At 38.8% G+C, this 10,583-nt stretch overlaps 1 protein-coding gene across 3 annotated transcripts in view; it reads left to right on the top strand.

Moving 5' to 3' along the window:
* kif13ba (kinesin family member 13Ba) overlaps nucleotides 1–10,583 on the top strand; it is a 44,046-nt gene that overhangs the window by 30,403 nt on the left and 3,060 nt on the right. Inside the window, exons 23-39 of one of the 3 annotated variants that reach the window (XM_079632201.1) lie at nucleotides 187–344; nucleotides 536–668; nucleotides 1,044–1,190; nucleotides 1,279–1,308; nucleotides 1,858–1,957; nucleotides 3,270–3,396; nucleotides 3,713–3,768; nucleotides 3,902–4,026; nucleotides 4,117–4,293; nucleotides 5,090–5,182; nucleotides 5,809–5,961; nucleotides 6,892–6,969; nucleotides 7,083–7,136; nucleotides 7,227–7,338; nucleotides 7,877–8,010; nucleotides 9,238–9,303; nucleotides 9,574–10,267. In XM_079632201.1, coding sequence (XP_079488327.1) covers nucleotides 187–344; nucleotides 536–668; nucleotides 1,044–1,190; nucleotides 1,279–1,308; nucleotides 1,858–1,957; nucleotides 3,270–3,396; nucleotides 3,713–3,768; nucleotides 3,902–4,026; nucleotides 4,117–4,293; nucleotides 5,090–5,182; nucleotides 5,809–5,961; nucleotides 6,892–6,969; nucleotides 7,083–7,136; nucleotides 7,227–7,338; nucleotides 7,877–8,010; nucleotides 9,238–9,303; nucleotides 9,574–10,267 — 2,437 coding nt within the window. Of the gene's footprint in view, nucleotides 1–186; nucleotides 345–535; nucleotides 669–1,043; nucleotides 1,191–1,278; nucleotides 1,309–1,857; nucleotides 1,958–3,269; nucleotides 3,397–3,712; nucleotides 3,769–3,901; nucleotides 4,027–4,116; nucleotides 4,294–5,089; nucleotides 5,183–5,808; nucleotides 5,962–6,891; nucleotides 6,970–7,082; nucleotides 7,137–7,226; nucleotides 7,339–7,429; nucleotides 7,483–7,876; nucleotides 8,011–9,237; nucleotides 9,304–9,573; nucleotides 10,268–10,583 lie in introns of those variants that run through there. The other 2 variants (XM_079632202.1, XM_079632203.1) reach the window with 2 other exon arrangements.

Genomic DNA, 10,583 nt, shown 5'->3' on the forward strand with positions numbered 1-10,583 from the left:
CAATCACAGCTCTAATGGTGATCCTGGAACATGCTGCTTGTTTAAATGATGCAGAGTTGTGAATTATTACTAATATTGACTTCAGTTTTTAAAACTATGGTGAATTGTGCATCTCTTTTAGTTCAATAATAGAAGTTAAGAAACCATTAACATGCATTTACTTTTGGTATACTCTCTGTACTGTAGGAGCATGCTGTGACTGTAACAGAGGAGTTTATTGAGTATCTAACAGAGGGTGCTGTAGCCATCGAGGTTTTCGGACACAGACAGGCTGATCCAGGCAGGAACCCTGCGCTGTGGGATCTCAGCATCATCCAGGCCAAAACACGCACATTACGTGACAGGTTTGAACACAAAATTTTGTCTTCAGCCCCCCTGCAATTGTTCAATTATGTTAATACAAATGTAAAGAACATAGAGAACAAATGTAGAACATTTGAGAACATAGAGAACAAATGTAGAGAACATTAGGCGTCTAGTATCTGATGATTGGCTTCCTGCTTTTTGGAATGGTTTGACTCGTATGTGTCCTCAGGTGGAGTGAGGTAACCCGCAAGTTGGAGATGTGGGTGCAGATTCTGGAGCTGAATGAGAACGGAGAGTACATTCCCGTGGAGGTGGTGTCAGCGCGAGATATTCGCACGGGTGGCATCTTCCAGCTCAAACAGGTCAGGACACCTCATGTTCCTGCAGGGTTAGAAATTACACTACTGTAAGCATGTTGGCCCACTGCTGCCATCTATAGTTATATTATGATCAGATTACGATCAGAATAAAGCATAGCATGAACTACCTTAGGCTTAGGCGTTTTTTTTTGTCACATGCTCGATACAGACAGTAACGAGGTGTTTTTGCATGCTTGCCTTGAGCAAATGCTTTCTTTTTTTTATAAATTGATTTATGATTCCTAGACGTGTGCTCTGTATTTTGCTTGTGCTCTTTTATTCTGTCTACACTGTTTAACATTTCGCTTCAGGGTTTTTGTCATGGGGTATTAACTGATAAATAGTGTAACATTTCCTGTTTTTGTTTGTCTTTCCCAGGGCCAGTCTCGGCGGGTTCAGGTGGAGGTACGTTCAGTGCAGGACTCCGGCACAATGCCTTTGATATCAGAGATCATTCTGGGAGTGTCCGTTGGCTGTGTGGAGATCAGGCAGGTGCGGATGACCAAAAACAATGAGCCACAAGAGGTAAATATGCCTTTTCACTTGAGCATTCAGCAGGATCATGTCTGGATATTGTCAGAGTTTGTAATGTTTATATTGTTTTTCTTTGTAGCCTGAGGGTGATGAAATGGACAGTTATCAGGTATGTTTGGTTGTGATGCAATACATCTATGACATTGATTTTCAGTTTATAATAAATATCAGAAGTGATTGATTGTTATATATTATCTTATATATATTTTTTATTACTTTCTATACAAAAAATCCTGAACAAAAGTATCATCATTTCCACAAATATATTAAGAAGCACAACTGTTTTCAACATTGATATTAATAATTATAAATATTTGTTTACTAAATCCGCATATTAAAATGATCTCTGAAGTGTGACACTGAACACTGGAGCAATGGCTGCTGAAAATTCAGCTTTGCTATCACACAAATAAATGACATTTTACAATATATTCCAATAGAAAATGAGTTTTCGTGGTGTTGTGGTGCTCCCGCTGAGGTGCAGTTTTGAATCCGGTCTGCATCATTTCCTGATCGCATTCCTGTCTCTCCCTCCCACTTGTTTCCTGTCTTTCTCCACTGTCCTTGCCATTAAAGGCATAAAGGGTCTATTAGTTAGCAAAAAAGATGCCAAGCAAAAGCAACTTTTGTGGTAATGCATTTGTCCATCATCCTGTAGGAGCGTGATTTAGAGCGTCTGCGGCGTCAGTGGCTCACCGCTCTCACTAAGAGACAAGAATATCTGGACCAACATCTTCAGACCTTGGTCAGCAAAACAGGTAAAAAGACAGACAGAGACATTTGACTGTTTTGTAGTCTCAGCTCAGTAATTGACTACAAAAGAGTGCTTTACTCTCTTCAATTTGTGGCTAATATTAGTTTTCTGTCCTTGTGTGGGGAGCTTTTCTGTTTGTTGTTACTATTTGTATTACAATCATGCATCGGTCCAAAATCCCACTCCACATAGTTCCTTATTGTTCTTTTGGGGTGGGGGTGTAGCTAAAATCAGAGCTACATTAATTGGTCAGCATTTTATTTCTGCATGTTTTTTCAGCATAACACTAAAGCTGTGAGAAATCTTGTGACCAGAAGGTTTTAAGTTTATAGAGGCAGAGACAATGATCTATTATTGTTCTCTCTTGGTTTCTTGACAGCTCTGCTTATATTTATCATGATCGAACAAATGTTACAAAACAAGTCATCTTAAACTTTTCTAAACTTAAAGTTTTATAAAAAAAATACATTATAGTGTACAATGTTATTATAATATTTAAAAAAATACGAATAGAGAGATGGAATGATGGATAGATATTTTATACGGCTGGGCATTGACACAAATTTCATTATTCAATTTCATTTCGCTTCTCAAGCTTGTGATTCAATTCGATTTCAGTTCGATTCAATATTGATTAATTAGGGCTGTCAGGTACAGTACATGTGTTCTCGCAAATTTCCTCAAGGACAAAAATCTCTCTCAACTAATGCTGTAAATTATTGGTACATCACTGTAATATTAAAGGTTAAAATCTGATTTGTAGGCTACTTCATTTTAAATTACACAAGGAAGTTTCTTTACAATAATAACATCATAATAATACACAATGGATGACAATTATGTTTCTATTTAATTAAATTTGGTGGGCGTCATAAAAATGACAAATTAATCAAACACTGAATACTGAAAAATATTACTTTTAACATATAAAGTAAAAATACAATGAATATGCAATATAATGCTTATATTTAGCATAATACTCCTCTAGAGTTAATTTTTTTCCTTCATTTTTTCAAATCAATGTGATAAACGGGTTTGGTCAAAAGCAATCTAAAAGTAGTCCGATTATATTACCTTAAATGTGTAAAGTAATGAATTGCGTTACTAATTACAATTTTTGTCATGTAATTTAGAATCAGTAACCGACTACAATTTGTAAGTAATCTACCCAGCACTGTATATACATACTAAATGCATACACACAACAAATATATTGATTTATTTTCATGATAAATTTGTATATATGACAGGGCCTCCTCTGCAGAAATGGCGTGAAATAGAAATGAGGAAACATTGTTGATTCTCTCTGTGACCAGATAAGTCCGAAGATGACGTGGAGAGGGAGGCCCAGCTGCTTGAGTGGCGTCTGACTCTCACGGAGGAGAGAAATGCAGTGATGGTGCCCTCTGCTGGCAGTGGAATACCAGGAGCTCCTGCTGAGTGGTACGACACTGCTGCTACCATACTGAGCAATGTGCATTTAAATGTGCGAGTTAAATTAAATGTTATAGATAGCTGGTATACATGTTGTGTGTCAGAGGAGGTTTGAATGAAATTGAATGTAAAAAGTCAGCTTAGTTTTATGCAGTTTGCTTTTTAGGGAGGATGATATAATCCTTAAACGACGTGTTTTGACAGATTGATATTTTGATTTAAGGCTTTGTTTGTGAAATGAATGTCAGTATCAGTTAAACAGTTTTTACAAATGTTTAGTCATGAGTATTTGGGCCATGTGTTGATTTTATGTCTGTCTTGGCAGGGTACCAGTACCTGGGATGGAAACTCACATTCCAGTGCTCTTCCTCGACTTGAGCGGTATGTTTTTCCTGCCTGCTGAAGAACAGCAATGTCCTCTGTGACCTTTCTTCCATTGCTCCCATTTGCAAGCACTATTTATCACTCGTTTTCACACTTGTTCCTCCTTTGTTTCTGTTCTTCCTCCCTCCAGCTGATGACTTCAGCTCTCAGGAGAACCTAGACGTTCCCGAGGCAGGCGGCTGGGACGCTATGCTCAGCTCAGAAGATGAGGATGAATTTTTTGACCTTCAGATCGTCAAACACTATGATGGAGAGGTGAGAATGTGACCCACGCATCTTCGGGAGGCTCTCGCAGGCTCACTAGTTGTCTGTGAAGGAATGTATTAAAACCTATTTTACTTCCAGGTGAAAGCCGAAGCCTCTTGGGACTCCACGGTTCATGAATGTCCGCAGCTGAGTCGAGGGGCCGCCCCAGATCAGAGAGTATACTTGACCGTCCGCACCGTGGTACAGCTCAGCCACCCTGCAGAGATGCAGCTAGTCCTGCGCAAACGCATCTGTGTGAACCTCACTGGACGACAGGTGCGGCACAGTCTACTTTAAATGACCTACACCATCATCAGAACTGCAGAAACTTTCTGCTGTTAAAGGGTTATTTAACTCAGGAATGAAATGTATCCCATAATTTACTCACCCTCAAGCCACCCTAGGTGTAGATGACTTTCTTCTTTCAGCCAAACACAATTGGAGTTATATCCTGGATCTTCCAAGTTTTATAATGGGAGTGAATGGTACCTTTTTTTTGAAGCTCAAAAAAGCGCATCCATCCATCATAAAAGTAATTCATATCTTCTGAAGCGAAGTGTTTTTGTAAATAAAATAAAAAATCCATATTTATGACTTTATAAACTTTAACCATTGACTAGTGACTGGCGAGTCTAGTTCCAGCAGAAGAGTGACCTCTGACCTGACGCATCTTGACTCGCGTACGGCCGTTACCGGAAGCCAGTGATTATAGTTTATAAAGTTATAAATGTGGATATTTTTCTTATTGGATTATGGATTAATTTTATAATGGATGGATGTGCTTTTTTGGGCTTAAAATAAAAGGTACCATTCACTCCCATTATAAAGCTTGGAAGAGTCGGGATATTTTTTAATATGACACTGATTGTGTTTGGCTGAAAGAAAAAAGACTCATACACCTAGGATAGCTTGAGTAAATTATGGAATAATTTTCATTTTTGGGTGAACTAACCCTTTAATTAAGCTTAACATACAGCTGTGCCATATGTTTTTATTGCTTAGAAAACCTATACTTTTAAAGAATCTTTTTTATATTTATTCCTGAGTATTTGTTTTTCTTTTGTTTAAACAGGGTTTTGCCCAAAATTTCTTGAGAAGAATGTCCACCAGGAGCACTATTCCCGGCTGTGGTGTGACCTTTGAGGTCGTCTCCAACATCCCAGGGGTAGGCATACTGTACAAAATCTGCTGTTTTGTTTGTGTATAATGCATTAGTAGCTGAATTATATGGGGTTTTCAGTTACCAATGACAATATATAATACTTTTGCTTAATTCAGAAGTGTTGTTATTGCAAACTAAAAAATTTACTAAAATAAAGCTGAATTAAAATAAAATATAAATGTCGGCAAATAAGTGAAATAACATCTTATATTAAAGCTAAATACAAATATTAAAAATGACAAAAGCACATTACAAAATTACTGAAACTAAAATTCAAATAAGCTGAAAATATACAAGCTAACTCTAATAATATACTATAAATGCTATAATAGTAAATGAATAGTACTAAAATTCTAAAACATTGATTCAGAAAAAAATGGTCAGTAGATTTCAGTATTGAAGCAAGGAGAAACTTCCATGTTCTTAATTTACCCATTATCTTAAAACAGGGAGTTATTCACTCATATGTATCTCTGCAAAACTCTCAGCAATAACTAAAGGTCATGTTAGTTGGCCATTACCCACAAGAAATGAACTTGTATCAGCAAAAGCTGCTCTGTATGCACACCTGGTTTCTGTAGCTGGTTTGTTTACAAGCACCTGTCTTTCTTGACTATGTACGTCAGCAGGACAGTCAGAGCTCAGAGGACAGGGAGATGCTGGCCCGTGTGGCCACCAGCGCTGAGAACACCAAATCCTTAGACAATGAAGCTGCCACAGAGAAGTACCTACGGAGCGTCCTGGCCGTGGAGAACATCCTCACACTGGACCGTCTGAGACAGGTCACCCAGCTACCTCCACTAATATTTTTGAACTGATGAGTCTACATTTTGTCATCTCTTTCTAATTTTATAATCATTTGAGCATGTTGTTTTTAAAAAAAAATCTGAATTTTACAGGACGATTGAATTTGAAGGCAGAAAACCACCCTTAGGCCGTGTGTCCACCATAGTGTTTTTAGCCAGTTGATGGTGTTTCGGCAGCGAAGAGTTTTTTCAGTTGAGAAGCTTTGCTTGCCGTGATACGAATATCCGCGGAAGTGTTTCTAGTATCTCATCTCACATATAGTTTGTTTCTGTATTGTTTCTATATAAAACTAATTATATAATGTAAAGTATTTTCTCTGGCTCTTGTTTCTCTTTCGTTCCGTTATCATGCTTATTGTTGTCATCTGTTTCCGTTGTACAAGCAGGATGTGGCGGTTGGTCGATGTGGTATTTGTCCCGCCATTCCTTCACTGTTATTGGATGGCTGGGTAAAAAGTGAAAAGTTTTTCCCAACGTTGAACATTCCTAAACTCTTGGTGACCGGTAAAAAACGGTGAGCGTTCAGCGTGAAATAGACACTTAGCGCCACGTCACGCTGCTGCCGTTTTAAAAACGCGGCGCTCCCATTGAAAACAATTGGAAACATAAGCTAGCCTCTGGAAAAAATGCTTTGGTGGACACAGGGCCTTAGTAATTATTTTTTAAATATGATGTCAAACTGATTCGCAAAGTGTTTGTAAATCACTGAAGTTTAAGGAATAAAACCGAGGAGAGTAATGTGTTAGCACATCATTTAACTCATTCTATATAACCTTATCATAGTGATAAATAGCAGTCCTAGGAATCAGTTCACTAAAATGAATGGTGACTTTCCAGTGCGGTCTAGTTTCTCTAGTTCAGCTCAGCATGTTGTTTTCATCATGTAAATCAGATCATGTGTTACAGGAGGTGGCAGTGAAGGAGCATTTGGCTGGTAAAGGCAAGGGCAGCAGACGCAGTCTTAGCTCTCCCAGTGTGCACCGGGTAAGCGCATCTGTAGCCTTAAATTCATCTTAACTGAGAGAAATGTTAAGGACACTTGGCATCATCAGAGTCTGGCACATTCTGTATTCACACATCAACTCTTCTTCCTCTAGTTATCTGGAAGCAGACAGGATCTGTCTCTAAACTCAGTGCTGGATGACAACAAGGTAAGATTCTAGGGTGAAAAAGGACATATGGTCCACTACAGGAAACCGGTTGTTTTTTGTAACCTCCGATATCCAATTTGCTTATGTAAGAATCGATGGGAGAGTCAGCAGGATATCTTCGGTACATCCTCCCAGTTTAGCAAAACACTGCCACGACCATCCAGACCTCCTACACCTACACAGAATCAGGACCCTGAGCAAGGTACGGCATAATGATCGCTCTTTAAGTGAGCAGTTCAAGACGTGAACAGTTTTTTTTCTGCAATTAAATAATATTCCTTTACCATTTCCAGCATGACCCTTTCTTTATTTGTCTTATCTTTCAACTTTCAACTCTATGTTCTCTGTAAGTGTGTCAGACTCATTCCTGTCTGTGTGCTGCCATTTCTAACCTGGTTTATGAAATAGTAATTTAACTTTTAACTAAATCAACTTATGCTTATTAGAGGGAAAATATCTGTTTCTAGATCAAGGGCATAATATTGGCAGTTCGAGGTTTGAACCGGCAACTTGTTCAACTACAACTAAAATCTGTCTTGTTCAACTACAACTTCTTTTCACCACTCTTTGTGATCCGTCACAAAATGTCAATGTGACATTTTGTATCAGTGTGACATTATTTTCCAGCTTCATGCACTCCTTTTATATATTTTCTACATCTGTCTTTGTTTCACCATCGTTGTCGTCTCTCTCCAAACACCTCTACCTTGCTTTTTGCCTCCTTCCCGACCTGCCCACAGGGTTTTCAGGGCATGCTGCTTCTTGTATCTCCACAGTCAAGGCCCTGGTCCCTCAGATGCCCAAGCTGCTCAAGTCCCTGTTCCCCGTGCGTGAAGACAAGAAAGATTTGAGACCCTCTCCACAGTCACAACAGGTCTGAACTCATTTTTTAATTTTACTTTTGACATTTCAGCCATTTTAATGAGGTTACCATGCCCAAACCTTGCTTTGTCTGCCCTGAGTCTCATGTTTCCTGTCAATAAATTTCCAGGTCACATTTCACTCTAGAACCAATGTTTTTTTTTTATTATGAGAAATAAAATGCATAAATATAATATAGTAAATAAATAATGCATTTTTAAGGCAAAGTTATACATTACATTTTCAAATCCAATTATGTGTTGGTCATGTGATATTTGTTGTAGTGCATTTCATTTATGCTGATTATAGTATAGTTCTACAGAAATGAGAATTTGGGGGTAAAATGTGCTTAATTGTAAATGTGTAAATGAAAAAATCAAATCTAGTTTTGAAATTTTTATAAGTACAAAACTCTCAAATCATTGAATTTATTCAAAAGACGAGCAGTACCTACTGTATGCTTATAAACATTTCTGCATGTAAATTCCAGTCAACAGTGATTCGTGCATAAATGAAAAAAGTAATGTGAAGTATCCGTCATAAAAATAGCCGAATTAGCGCTGGCAAAGCCTTTCAAAAATATGCTGCATTTAGATGAGTAAATCATATGTGGTAATCAAAGTGGGATGCGAATGCTCTTGACCGATTTAATTTGAGTCAATTTTAGATTCTAGTATACTGTCGTTCTGTCTTCATGCCTCATTTCCATATAGACAGAAATTCCATACGCTACTACATTGCCAATATATCTGTGATATATTATCCATCTCGTATGAGGCAAATTAAGTCTTTAAATTAAGCCTTATTGCTTGGTGGTGGATTTTTTGTGAGGAAAAACAGGCTTTTTGGTTTTCCTTGATTAAAACGGTGTCCTCATTTTGTCAAAGTAAATCATGTCAGAGAAACCTGATTATATGTTAGGCAGGAGTCCATAGATAAACTCCAGTATTTAATTTCCCCAAGATTAATTGTCAAGCCATACTCTTTCATCATATCTCCTAGCATGCTATCAACGGAGGCGTTGAGGGGGAAAAATATGACAGTAATATTTCATCGTGTACATCACTCCTCCCCTGCATGCAGACTTTTGATCTGTCAGTACTTTAGATCAAACGTAATCCAAACGCTCCCAACATAAAAAATGAACACGTGACCCTTAAATCAAGCTTTGTGCCGCCTCTTTGAAAACCATTACTGAAATCGTAAAAACAAATTTAATACGTTCCATTCATCTCTCCAGCATATGCCACGAATAATGATGCAAACAGCCAACAACCCTGATGAAGGAAGAGTAAGAATAGAACCAGTAAGTAGATCTCCACTCTGATCTCATGCTCTGTCTTTGGCAAAATTAATAAATAAATATAAATGATGAATTGGGTTACAGACTTGTATTCTGTGGAAATATAGCCTAGGAAGATATTTTAAGAGCCAAGTCTTTCTCTCCTGCATGTGATGTAAATTGCATGCTATTAAATCTGTGGTTTTCCTAGCATTTGCACTCTGTGTGAGAGTCAGATGATAGGTTGAGGTGTAGTTAAATATTCCTTGTGGTTTTGGACGTGCTTCCCAATAGGTCGCAGTAATGGGGAAGAGTCCCGCTTCAGACAGACACTCAGATGCTCCTGATGCCCCGTCCTCTCTGCATGATCCGCATGACCTTCCCCTGAGCCCCATCAGCGAGGCCTCCAGTGGCTATTTCTCTACTAGTGTCTCCACTGCCACCCTTTCCGATGTCTCCATTGCTTGTGGGGACCTTACCCCTACTCCCAATACCCAAGCTGGCCCCGTAGCATCCAGGCAAAAAGGAGACGACACTGAAGACTGTCTACCCACCCCTGTTAATGCCTCTGCTCCTATAGAAGCTGGGCTAAGATCTGACAGGCATAGAAAAGAGGAAGATACCCACAGGAATGGCGTCACCACCTCCCAACAGGAAGTACAGCTAAATGCAAACCCTCCCCTGGTGATGAGTACCTCCATAGACAACCCTTTCTCTCTCCAGAAGGTCAAAGCCAATGAACTCAGGTCTTTCAGTAACATTCTTGGAGACGGTGGCGGGAAAGCAACCACAATGCAAACGCAGCAAACTAACAGCCTGGAAAAGCTGGAGATAACTTTTGAGGATGTAGAACCCAAGGAACTTGCTTGGCTCAAGGTGGGAGGGAGAGTCACTGTCGGAACCAGTAAGTCCGGCACGGTCCGCTACATTGGCCCAACGCACTTCTCTGAGGGCGTCTGGGTCGGCGTTGAGCTGGACACTCCCTCAGGTTAGTCAGATTTTCCATTATTCAACAAGTTTTTTGAGATGTTGACACCTTGGTGATGCTGATTTACAGACCTTGTTCAAAATGCTTTTAAGGCCTGCTGGGTGACATTAGCAACTAGTCATTCTTTAAGTATTAATTAAAAGGTAACAGATTGATTAATAAGTCTTAACTAAGTTTATTTCTAATTCTATTTTAGCAGTAACAATCAAAATGCTTGTAGGAATTTGATGGTTCATTTGGTTTGAACCCAATATGTGTTTCTTGTCAAATAACAGAAGACTTGACTTGATTGACTAGTCCTTTCTAGTGACTAGTT

This window comes from Phoxinus phoxinus (genome assembly GCF_949152265.1).
Source record: "Phoxinus phoxinus genome assembly, chromosome: 13".
Lineage (NCBI taxonomy): Eukaryota > Metazoa > Chordata > Actinopteri > Cypriniformes > Leuciscidae > Phoxinus > Phoxinus phoxinus.